Source organism: Chanos chanos, chromosome 7, assembly GCF_902362185.1.
Source record: "Chanos chanos chromosome 7, fChaCha1.1, whole genome shotgun sequence".
Taxonomy (NCBI): Eukaryota; Metazoa; Chordata; class Actinopteri; order Gonorynchiformes; family Chanidae; genus Chanos; species Chanos chanos.
In genome coordinates, this window is record NC_044501.1 from 23,688,843 (window position 1) to 23,702,555 (window position 13,713).

The window sequence follows — 13,713 nt, forward strand, 5'->3', positions numbered from 1 at the left end:
TCATTCTCAACACCAGCCAAACACATCTCATCATTCTCAACACCAGCCAAACACATCTCACCATACTCAACACCAGCCAAACACATCTCATCATTCTCAACGCCAGTCAAACACATCTCATCATACTCAACGCCATTCAAACACATCTCATCACACTCAACACCATTCAAACACATCTCTTCATTCTCAACACCATTTAAACACATCTCATCACACTCAATAACCAAGCTCTAGTCACACTGAATGGGCAGAATCTCCGAATACATAATTCAGCTGTTTTAACTGATTAGCTTTGATCTAATCTTCATCCCTTACCTGTCTTTCTTTTAGTAAAAAAGGGTTATAATGTGTCTTATATACCTATTTGTCCCAGTAGATGGCGAGAAGAGGAGCCAGTTACATGTATCACACACAGAGTGAAATTAGTAAAATCATGAGAGAAAGACTAAGAAAAGATACTAATAAAAGTAAAAATGTGCACATGAATATGGACATGGAGTGTAGATAACAGGGATTTCTCTCACCTTTGTCTTGTACTGTTTAATGTAGCATCCAATCCAGTAGATGTCACTGTAATACCATTAAAGAAAACCGGAGAGATGTTTCTCATACTAATGTTACTTATGTGAATGTGTTCTAAATGAGCAGTAAACCCTGGCCACCTGATCCCCCAGTGTTAGTGCAAAAGGATGGAGAGAGAGAGAGAGAAAGAGATGTATATAGATAAGATATGCATTTGCTGACAGGGCAGATGAGAGACTTGTGGGCTAAGTGTATTTACAGTCCAAGACACTTTCTCGCAATTACTTTAACACATATCGAAAACATTTGGTTAAAATTAACCCTAGAACTTCCATCTTTCACAAAAACCTGATGATATGGTGAATTATTGCGAATAATATCAATATCACTTTGCTGGGCATTTCCTGTAGATGAGGCCAGGACTCAAATATTACCTTGTAAAAAAAGTAAAAAAGAGAGAATAAAAGAATATTATATCTAAATATACATGTTCTGTCCTTGCTGGACGTACGATTAACTGGAGGTATCCAGCTAGACAGACAGCTAACATGCGAGGATGGATTCAAACTTTCTCTTTAAAATTCTGAGCGTGCAAGAGAGCGGTTGCTCTGATCATCTAAGACTGCGTATAATTTGACTGCCTTCTCCATCTGGCCTAATGGATACACCTTGGCAAGGCAGATCTTGGCACAAGACCTAGGGCTACGCCGGTCTCCACAGACTTCTGTGCACATCACTGTTGCCGAGGTTGAGGTTTCTCTCACTTGAGGCTCCCCGCCGTGCTGTTCCTCCTCTGGGGGTGGTCTGATGTCGTGAGGGGCCGGGCCTGGATGTAATGCCGTATTGCGTCTGTCGCGTTCACACTCTTTACAGCTGATTTAAACTGTACAGTTCTTTGCCAGGTGTTTGGTGGATGCGCAACACCTAAAACAGATGTTCTTCTCTTTCAGGTATGCTTTTCTTTCTTCAAGAGGCTTGCTCCGGAAGCTGCGGCATTTTCTGAGAGGGTGCGGCTTCTTATGGAGGGGGCATTGCTTGTCCGGGTCCCCACACTCTTCTGATTCCTTTGCTGCGGACTCATGTGAGACATCTGTCTTTCTCACTGATATCTGTGTTCAGTTGTTATTCTTCACAGGTCTCTCAACTTTCCCCATACACACCGATAGAAAGGAGAAGCTGGGGTCATTTCGAATTCTAGCCTGCTCTTGTATGAATTTGGAAAAGGCAAAGAAAGGTGGAAATGTAACATCATGATCCATTTTGAACTTGGACGCCCATGAAATCCATTTCTCTTGCAGTGTATATGGTTGCTTCTCCACTATGGGATTGATGCCACGTGCTGTGTCTAGGAAGGCAAGTCCAGGTGAGTGACCTTCTGCTTTAGCGAGTTCTAACTCGAGTAAGAGATCTCCTAATTCCCTCAGCTTGCCATTCTCTCTGGCAGATATTTTTGGAAAGTCTTCAATTTTCTTGAAGAGGGCATATTCTATTGCTTCAGGAGCTCCATACGTTTCCTCTAAACGCTGCCAAACCATTCTGAGGCCCGTTGTGACATTGTGAACTTGTGCAGAGCTGACTCTCCTCGCTTGCTCTGACGACTGTGGCCCTAGCCATTTGATGAGAAGGTCAAGTTCCTCTCTAGGCGACAAAGACAAGTCTCTGGTCACATTCAAAAAGGAGGATTTCCATCCTCGTTAGTTTTGTGGGTTGTCATCAAATTTTTGTAAAGTGGCTGACACCAGCTTTTGTCTCATTAGATATTTTGCTACGTCAGTCACAGTTGATCCGTCATGGCGGGCAGGTGGTGATGACCTGTGTGGTTCATAATGGCGTACTAGACTTGGGTTTGTTGCACATGGAGCAGGTTCTGAGTTATGGTAATTGCTAGGAAGGTGTTGCTGAATCAGCTCCTGATACGTGCTGATTGGTCCTCCTGATAGGTCTTCTTCTTTCCAAACAGGTGCATAAGGCGGAGCTGGTTGTGTGACTGTGTTTGTATTTTCTCCTGCGTAATATGATGACGGCTGTACGGCATTTGTCGCTGACTGATTTGTTACTTGGTTATTTTGCGCATATGATTGACTGTCAGCATAGTCTTGGACTCTTTGCTTATGATCTGCAGAGGCAATTGAAAGATGTTCAAATTTGTGGTATTGTGGCTCCTCGTGCTGAGCTGCAGCTTCAAAGATCTCAGCTTCAGCTGATGCAGCAGCAGCCATTTTCTTTACCTTAAGAACATGGAGTTGAGCTTGAATCTGCGCTTGTTGTTTCATAGCTTCTGCTTCTTGCTCCGCATAGATCAACTGCGCTTGTGCAGCCTCTGCTTTGGCGCGCGCTCTGAGTGCTGCAACGCTTGCTGATGACCTACCGGATTGCTTTGATGAGCTAGAACAACGGGACCTTGTTGCGAGAGACTCCGCTGTAACATTCTTTTCAGTGCGCTCCATCTGCTTGATGTGGGATTTGATGTCTGATGGCTTCGACGTAATGTATACAGTAACTGTCTTCGAGTGATGGTGTCCACTGAGTAATATGCTTTTTTACTGTTCTGTCCTTGCTGGACGTAAGATTAATTGGAGGTATCCAGCTAGACAGACAGCGAACATGCGAGGATGGATTCAAACTTTTTCTTTATTGTAAAACTGAAATAAACAGAAAATGACACAATCAGTTTCTTTCTTGGTATCAGACAACGCAGACAAGTTATATTGTCGCAGCGAAACAAAATATATCTTACGCCTGACAGTGCAGCCCACCATCTACCATATAAACAGTAGCACAATTGCTAACATCATTAGCCTAGTAAAACAACTTTTGTAGCCTTCAAAACCCACCATACAAACCAGCAACTTGTTGTATTCACACCCTAAACATAACATGTCAAACTCTCAACACAGGATGACTACTTACAAGCATATGTGGGCCAAAACTCCACCGAGTGAAGAAATCGACCGTACCTCACAGACAAGTGGTTTGCTACTAAATTGAAGTCACATGACCATGAGCTTAACAAACAAAACTGCAGCCATAAGAGGGCGCCAAACCTATTATTTACATCAAATTAAAGCGTTACCAACACAATACATATAACTACATTACTGGGTCAACCATTCCCTGTATTGTGTGATGAATCATTCTAGTGTTAGGTTTCTTACTAAGCAACTCTAATTGGCCAGTGTGAAACAAATAATAAGATCAGAGGGTCGATAAATCAGCTATCCAATCAGAGAGCCTTTAAACATTTTGCGAGTTCTGCTCAAAGTTCTGCATAACCTTGAAAACTCTGACAAGTTGTAATATCCTACATGTGAATGTGTTTGTGTGTGTAATAGTTTATGCCTCTTACTGTAGCTATTAAGGGTGTAACGGTTCTGAAACCGAGACCGAAACTGCGATACAAACATCCACAGTCTCGTGTCACAGCTCTGTATTCTGTATCCCCCGTCCCCTCCACACCCCCAATCCCAACTCGCTGTCAACCGCTGTAGGTGCAGCCTGTTGAGCTCTCATTATGTTACTAATGTAGCCTAACAAAACTCTTTTTACATTTCACAGTTAACACTATAACACATGTAAATCATGAAATTATTATTATGTTTAAAGATATGTCAAGCTGTATATTTTGTGTTAGGGGTATAACGGTACACATATTTGGTACAGGATGTTCGGTTCGGTGCGCGTTGTGATGCAAGTGAATATAGTCTAGCTATAACCACGCACGTTACGTAAATTACTTTTTTTATGCTCTGATGGTCAGTCAACCGAAACGTAAGCGAATAAAGTGATACTTGACAAGATACAGTGTGCCCTCTCTTCTACATTTCTATATGTGGGACTAAAATAAGAAACTCAGTTTCCTCTCTGATTCCATAACGGAGCCGTAACTTAGCAACTGAATTAGCACATGTTCAATGATGCAGCCTCGTGAGTATGGCGACCGTAAGGCCAAAGCTTCAGGACCCTCTTGTATCCTTAAGGTCCTCTGTTTGGGAACATTTTGGTTTTCCAGTGAACTACAGTGGCAATGGGCAATGGCAAGTGGATAAGATGAAGTCAGCGTGCTGGTGTTACACTGAATTCCGTGACCATTGAATTCTGTGACCCTAGTGGGCGCTGCTGCTACTGGGCAGCTTCAAAATCGCTGGCACAGACAAATTCGTTACGCAAACAGCGTAAGCTCATAGACTGTAAACAAATGAAGGTGAATGCAATGTGGAGTTTTTTGTTTACAAATGCTGGTTTGTCACATCATGAAGTACGGGAGCCCTAAAGTGCTGTGGATTTATATTTAATTCTGTTTTCTCGTGATAACGTGTTATTTTTGTTTGTTTTCTCTGACATCTCGAGATGTCGACATACTGATGTCATTATCACGAAATGACGAAACTAAATAAACAATTCACCGTTTTCCCGAGATATCGAATTAATTATGTCATTATCACTTGAAAACAAAGTTTCGTTATTTCGTGATAATGACTCGAGAAAACAAAGAAGAATAACACATTATCACGAGAAATGGAATCAAAATTTAAATGTAAACTGATGGCATCTTAGGACTTCCATAATGAAGGCTTAGCTGCTTGTCAGATTAAATACTGTTGACTGCAGAGCAGCCTATTTGTGCATTTCTAATGGAACCAACAACTGATTAAGCTGACCTCACGCTGACAACTTTAGGCCATCAGAATATGTGACCCCACTGTAACTTGGGAGAAAATGCCTGACACACCACCCAAACCATTTCAGGTGACTTCTTTTTCCTCCCCAGGACTGACCAAAAAACTGTCTTCAGTCAGGTCAACAGCCCGACCTTGGCACGAGGGGTCACATATTTTGACAGTCAGTCCTTTGGTCAGTCCTGGGGAGGGCAGAGGAGTCACCTGAAATGGTTTGGGTGGTGTGTCAGGCATTTCCTCCCAGGTTACCATGGGGTCACATATTCTGACGACAGCTGTCAGAATATGTGACTCCTCGTGCCAAGGTCAGGCGGTTGACCTGAGTGATGACAGTTTTTTGGTCAGTCCTGGGGAGGGCAGAGGAGTCACCTGAAATGGTTTGGGTGGTGTGTCAGACATTTCCTCCCATGTTACAGTGGGGTCACATATTCTGACGGCCTAAAGTTGTCACTAAAGGTGTCAATAATTTTGAGACCTGTCTGGATATATACAGAGTGAGACAGGCAAAACTTCCCTGAGTGTCTGGAATGTAGGCTCTAGCTCAGAACACTCTGCCTGTCAAGCTTCTTTCTTTTCTTTCTGTTTTTTTGTGAGTGCAAAAACAGTCTGACTTATTTTAAACCAGAAAAGCACTATGGCATAGCGCCATTATACATCATATAATGATATTTGACAAAAAACACATCTCTCTACACTATAGTCTACGGACAACACAGTTAGAGGTAGGAAAATATTTTGATACACTGTTTATTAAGTAAAGATACACTGGTTGTCAAATACGAAATACGATTCTGCAAACAAGCACTGTTTTATCCCAGATCAGCTACCTTTAATACTTAACTCTGCACAAGTTTCCAATCAATTCAAATACTGTATTACCTCAACATAAAGTGACAGGTCAGTTGCAGCCACATGGCATCACTATCTATTTTTTTATTCATCTGATATTCTTCTAAGTTATTATATCCAGTGTATGAAAATATTACGTGTGCTGTAGCATGAGGAGATTTGTCATGCAGAAAGCAAATATGGGTTTTCCTGACAACTACAGGTGTTTCTGCAGCCTAGTTACCATTATAGTTACCATTATTTGAGATGTTTTCTCAAACACTGTCTTTCCACAGTGTACAGGACTGAAGAAAAAGCATTATTATGGAACTCTATGTAGTTACACAGCAAACCACATAACCAGGCTGTGAAGTGGCTGGCTGACTGCTCCGCACAGGCAGATACAGGAGGATCTGTGTTGTGTTGTGGAATAGTGCTTTAGCTTAATCCTACACAATGCAAAGAAAAGCCTATTAAGCTGCACAAAGTTCAAAAGTTAAGTAACGTGGATTTGTGAAACATGATGATAAACAGAACAGATACAACTAAGATTAAAAGTATTTTTAATCTTATTTCTGTGATCTTGTTTGTTAATAAATTAACCACTGAGAATGAGAAGTTGATACCATATATAATACCACATAAACCTCCTTTGTGTCATTTGATGGGACTGATAAACTATCATAGCACAAGGAATATGTAAACTGTTCACATGTAAATCATCTTTAATCCTACTGTACTTGCCTACCAAGACTTTCAGTCAGAGAACATGTGTTCATTGATTGGCTAGGAAGGAGGGAGAGAAACCAGGGTCAATCCAGCATAGTGGATTATAAGATTGTGTCACACCTCGTGGACTGTGTCACACCTCATGGATTATGAGATTGTGTCATACCCCCCTGGCTGGATGGCCGCTCGGCTTGGTCTGAGTCTGAATTAGAGGCAGCTGGCCAGCCTCACATCAACATATCTCTACCTCCACATCAACATATCTCTACCTCCACACCAAATTATCTCTACCCCCACATCAAAATATCTCTACCCTAAAATCAGAATATGTTTCCCTGTAGACCATCTTCATGGAGTGATTGTATGCACTGTAGCCAGCAGGCAACTCAGGGGGCAGCAGCTGTTGCCTGTCCTGATCAAGCTGTTTCCCTGTAATCTCCTTGGTGGGTAAACACATCAGAGCCAGGCCAGCCGTCGACTTTCAGTCAGAGTCCAGGAGGACTGCATAAGGCAACTGGACATGCGAGTGTGTGTGTGTGTGACCGTGACCACTTCCATTTTTATAGGCCTGTGAGGCATCTGAATTTGAGACAAAGCCACAGGCAGACTTGTCTGTGGTAACCTCCTGAATGCTCCTTCATTATGTTTACATTCCTCATATTTGTACTGTCACACTGTACAATCTGCAAGGTCAGTGCAGCAGGTCCAGTGTGTCCAGTGCAGCTGGCACACATTATCATTCCAGATAGGCTTAGCCGGCTATCTTCCCCTGACAGTGCCTGCCTAAATCACTCTCTCTCTCTCTCTCTCTCTCTCTCACATGGGATTCCTGAATGCAATCCCCTTGAACTTTTAAAGTCATAAAAGAACTTCCCTGATTACTCCATTGCAAAGCTACTCCTCTCTGTGTCTTTATCTACTGCTGCTCAGCAGACCAGGTCCAGATTCCCAGTTCCCAGTGGTGTCCAACACCAGAGAGGTGCTCTCCTTCCAGACCTCATGAGGGATTAAGGAATATTCATAAATCCATGAAATTGCCATATAGCAGTCAAGCCATTCACTGAGGAATGAGCTATAACTTAATCTGGAAACATGGCATCTTCTGCAGAGTAGAACAGGGATGTGGTTTATCGTTTTAGGAAAGGCAATGTTACAATGTAACTTGAGTCAGAGTGGTCAGAATGTCACAAAGGATAATATGATGTCAGCCAAATAAAAAAACAGAGAAAAGAAAACAAATGAACAGTAGAGACAAACTGCATTAAATTATTAAATGAGCCATCAGGACAGCCTTCATACCATATGGTCATCTCAGCAGGCTGGTACATGTTATTAATCTTGATGCAGTCTTCCAATGTGTATAATACTTTATAGACTTACTAAGAGTTTCAGGTCAATTTGCCTTTTGTTTAGTATGGTGTTCATTCTCAAATACAAAGGATATCCACTGCATTTTTTGATAGTCTTTCGGTGTGTGTAAACTAACCTACGTGAAAAATAGACAGCCTAAATCAGCACTCAGATCCATTTGATTCAACCGCGTCAGAAGTGCTACAAAGGGCCAACTTGACCTGCGGCAAAGCCGAGGGTCAAAAATGATTAAACCTGCCGTTGTAGCCAGTATTTCACCCTCAGAAATGTTTATAAACCAGATAACAAATGTCAGTCCTCACAGTGTTGTTGTGAAACCAAAAGTAAAAAAACAGCGAGATAAATACAAAATTAAAGATAAGTCAAATAATAAGACGAACACTCCCTCCAAGACTGACTCCCGGCTAACAAAAGAGAGAACGGCTTTGTGTCTTGTGGAAACTGTTGCGCTTTCCCTTGGCCACTCATAGCAACAGGTTCTAAGACCGTAGCAACCACTAACGCTTTGCTGTTCTCTGCACTTTTTTCTCCAACTGCTTTGGCTCAAAATACATAATTCATATCAGAGTCCTGCTTTTACAATGTGTTAACTAGGCAATTGAAACCACAGTGGTATCCTTCGTTCACACTGACACTGAGTGCTATGCATTACAGAGCCTAGCTAAATGGTTTGCTTTTTGCTTAATAGATTTTCGTTCTTACCTCTGAAAAGCCCTATCGTCTCTCCAGTTGAATTCGTCAATATCCTTGGTACCGAAACACACAAAACCTCCGGTCACAGCCACTCTAAACAATAGCAGCTGTCATTCGCGCTTCCAACCACGACATACCTCGCAATGACGTCACGGCGCATGCATTTCAGTGTGTACTGGCGTTTATGTAAGCCTTCGCTTTATCAGGTATCTACCCCTACGAGTAGGAATTTTGGAAATTTGGTAACACAGAGCAGCATGAAATGTTGAATGCCTAGAAAAGATTTTATTCTCTCTGACAAAGCAGAAACAACGGGAAACAGAGTTTTCCCTTAAAAATATTCATAATTGTTACTCAGTGAATTACAGATTAAATTAATTTATCTGCACTATAGAACTAACTCATTCTAGCTTGCTCTGTCTGTCACTGCTATAATGAAACCATAGAAAACCTTTGTCCTAGCCAACTGTTAATTTATTTTTGGGCCATCTTGTCGTCTTCTAGAGAAGGTGCTTGTGAACTGTATCTATTTACTCTTACAGTTGGCAAAAGGAAATCCTGTTTTTTTTTTTTGTTTTTTTTCTTTTCTTTCTTTTTTTTACTTTTCGCATGTCCTAAAACACTCTGAACCTTCTATGCTGTGCTTCCTATAACCTAATATTCTGTAACTCTGTAACTCTTTTTTTCTCTTTGTTTTATTTGATTCTTTGTCGGTATTCTCTTGTTTGATAAAGTTTACTTAAGAAGTTTATTTTAGTCCTAGAGTACTAAAGTAGGTAGTATTGGTATAGTAAGATAGTATACTAAATATAGTAGTACCTACTGGGTACTACTATCAGCAGTCATTAATGAGAGTTTAGAGTGGAGAGCTGCACATTGTGCAGTTTCATCGGTTAATTTAGGCCGGATTCTCACACTGTAAGACATTATGGTTAAAGTCGCAATGAGGCATCACTGTTTATTTCTGTCTCGTAGAGAAAAAAAGTAAATTATTTTGTTTTCAGGACTTTACAACATAGAGTTCATATGCTTTACGTATTTACACAAGCGAGTATATATAAGCACTTGGAATTCAGATATTTAGGGTATCTGAATTCCAAGTGCATAATTCATTATTTAGTATTTCTAATTTTGTTAAATGATATCCTTCTAATTTTTGAAGACTTTCAGTACTGTACCTGTGAGCTTGAGTTAAAGCTGGATGTGGAACTAAAACACTAACACATTTGAGAGAATTTAAATGTTCTATTCAACACTAAAAGGGAGAAACAGACTGAAGCCCAGACACACACATGCACAAACACACAGAGAAAGAGAGAGAGAGAGATCATGGAGAAGACACTAAGGAAACATACTGAAATTGGACAAATAGTGTGCACACACAAGTTTCCACACACACCTCTTTAAATGCTTTAGAGGGAAAAATTCAGTGACAGCAAATATATGTGAGTGAGAGAGAGTGAGAGAGAGAGAAAGAGAGTCTGTGTGTGTGCACGCTTGAGTAGGGAAATAGGGAAATGTGCCGGACATAGTTATGAAATTTCTGCATGGGAACAGGATAAAACATAAGATTTTTGGCTCTGTTGGGGTAAATCATATACAGTATAGAAAAACCTATGTATAGTATAGAATAATCCAGTGCCTCTCAATCCTGCTCCTGAGAAACTTCTGCTCTACCTACCTGACTGAACTCATCAGTGACACTTTTAATAGGCTGAGCACATCTGATTTAATCAAGAGCATGTTAATCACACTAATCAGGTGTGTTCAGAGCAAAGATAAATAGAAGATATGCAGAGCAGGGGTCCCCCAGGAGCAGAATTGAGAAACAATGGAATAATCTACATCTAGTATACAGAGATGGGGACTCAAGTTTGTGACTTAAGTTGCACACACAGTGACCTGTGATTTGACTTGAGACTCCTCCTCAAACGACTTGAGACTTGACTCGGGCTCAAGATTTGGACCTTGTGAATGATCTTTATTTTATTTTTTATTTTTTTGCTGCATTAACATTAAGGAAATGTCTGATGAGCTGGATGTCATTCTCTCCCTTATTATCATTCGTAACTTTATGCATGCGTACGGCCATAGATGACTGTAAACTGCAGCAACAACATCATAACCATGGCGAGCACACCTGCAGTTGTTGTGCCATTTGTGATAAACTTTGGCTATACTGTAATGCCTTCACACAACCCCCAAACAAAAGAATGGCTAAATGCAAGGTGTGCAATATCAAAATAAAAGATGCTGGATCGACCTCATCAAACTTTAGCAGGCACCTCAAAACACACCCGGATAGGTCAGTCAGTCACTTGGTAATGTGTGAAAGACAAGTTAATGTTAGCGCCTGTAGACCGTTAGCAAACATGTTAGCTCAGCATCAGCTATCTAACATTAACTTGTAACTAGCTTTGTAGCTAAGGGAGGTTAACTTGATTAGATTAGCATTCGCTGAATAGTCTGAAAAGATGAGTGAATGTTGCGAAATACAGTCATTAAATTTTTAAAGCTTTCTTTGGGTGTTTTTTCATACTGCAGTGCAGTAGCCTGTTTAAAGTGATCATATACCGAACAACTAATCAATCCTGATACTGTATGCTAATAGATAAAAGAGTGATGATAATGCAGTACATGCTTTGAATTCCTTAGATATAGAAATGCTGTGTTCTAAGCAGACTGGATGGCATGTAGCAGATGACAGAACACTCATTACAAACATAAGAGACTTGAGACTTGATTTAGATGTGCAAAATATGACTTATGAGCATCTCTGTTAGTACAGAATAACCTATGTATCGTACAGAATAATCTCTTATTTGAAGCACTCCAATGTCACCAGGATCTGTTCCACACAATATTTTTCCAAGTACTCAACTGATCAGAAAAGAAAGGGTCATGCAGTCTGAGGAAACTGCTTGCCTTAGGTAGTTTGAGACACTTTATTCCATTTTCTTAGCTCAAAATTGCAGGGCTTGAGACTCAATTAGATACACTTGAAAAACACGCCACAAAATAGGGTCTGTCCACTATTGTCTGGTTTAATCTTAATCATTATCTTATTATCAAAGTGGTGCATAAGAGTATAGGATCCAATGGATCGAAGAATTTAGAGCAAGCGAAAGAAAAAAAGGGAAACAATGATGTGATCTCATCACTGCTGCACTCAGGTTATTTACAGTTTAACAATGAAAAGCGTACATTATAAATAATTTGAGGCCGAAGGAAAGTAATGTTTGGCATTATGATTCATTTTGTCAGTAAAAACTCTTCTTCTGGATTAAAAACATAACCGTACATATACCATGTGTTAATATATCTGCATGGCTTCATTACGCCACCAGAAAACAAAAAAGGTCCTTACAGCCCATGAAAAATAAGCTGCTGTACATTTTGTGCTCCCACTGATTGCATCCACAATGGTAGTTGGTTTAACATTTGTATATTATATGTATAGTGTGACCATACGTTGTCTTTTTCCTGGACATGTCCTCTTTTTTGGACCTAAAAAATGAGTCCAGCTGAGACATCTAAATCATCAGAAATGTCCGGGATTTGGCTTTTGCTTTCCCCAGTTGCCGTTCATTGTGTGTGCATTTGCATTGCTTTGACCTTTTTCTCTAGGTCCCGACCTCTTGCACACCACCAATGGACGGTAATGTACACTATCATGCCATAGACATTGGTTAAACTGCATTCATTACTGTTAACACTGCAGCAACAGCCAAGAGACCTTAACAAAGCCGTAACGCCCCAAACTTGAATGGAAAGAAATAAGGTCATCTTGCCACTGTTATTGTGTGAGCAGTTATTAGTCTTATTTATTTATTTTTTTTTTAATATGTGTTCTTGTTTTGTTTTTTTTTTATTTGAAAACAGGATAACAAAAATACAAAGTACAACAATACTTCACAAGACAAAACAAACAAACTACAGACTAACAAACAACAAACAAATAAAATAAAATAAAATAAAAAAAAGCAATAACAACAAGATCAACCACAAATAACGTCAAAAGTTAAAGAGCAAAGGGAAAGAAAACAAAATGAAAGAAAAAAAAAAAAAGAGGGAGAAGGAAAAAAAGGAAAAAAAAACTACAACAGTTAAATAACCAAATAAATAAAATAAAAACATCATTCTTTGTATATATGTATTTATGTGTGAAGGTTGAACAACAAAACATAACAAGACTGACAAGACATGATGGGGCAAGACAGACAGGACCAGACAATCCGGGCTGGTGGGACAAACTGCACACTGTGTTAGGAGGAGAAAATAAATAAAAGTCGAAAAGAGTAGTAATGTTATGGGTCACTTGTAGGGAGAGGAATCAATGTTTAAGGTATTATAGAAAGGGGGACCAGGTGTCTTCATAGGATTTAATGTTGTTTTTCTGAAATGCGGTAAGTTTTTCTAGATTTGAATGGTCTGTCAGAAGGTTGAGCCAGTGAGCTATGGATATCTTGGTTCTGTCTTTCCAGTTCAGTAATATGGTCTTTTTGGCAATGGTTAGCGATATTAATATGAATGATTTAAGATGTTTCGATGTGTGTAGAGTAGAGACATCGCCAAGTAAGGCTATGATGGGGCATAAGGGGATGCTGAGGCTAAGGATCTCAGATAGCTTGCTCATAACCTCCGACCAAGTTTTGGACGTGTGGGCAGAGCCACATGGCATGAAAGTAATCATCTGTTGAGGTTGGACAGTGTGAACATGTATTACTTTGGCTAAAGCCCATGCGGTAAAGTTTGTGAGAGGTAATGTGGGTTCTGTGAAGGACTTTATACTGTATAAGTTGGATTTTAGAATTACATGTCATAGAGAATGTGCTATTGCATATGCTTTGCCAGTTAATATCTGTTGGTAGGTTATTTATGTCTGTGGTCCATT

The 13,713-nt window shown here is 40.1% G+C and overlaps 1 protein-coding gene across 1 annotated transcript in view; it reads right to left on the minus strand.

Annotated features, from left to right (window-relative positions):
- arhgap40 (Rho GTPase activating protein 40) overlaps positions 1–13,713 on the minus strand; it is a 51,898-nt gene that overhangs the window by 31,328 nt on the left and 6,857 nt on the right. Inside the window, exon 3 of the mRNA XM_030779111.1 lies at positions 1,287–1,348. Coding sequence (XP_030634971.1) covers positions 1,287–1,348 — 62 coding nt within the window. The remainder of the gene's footprint in view (positions 1–1,286; positions 1,349–13,713) is intronic.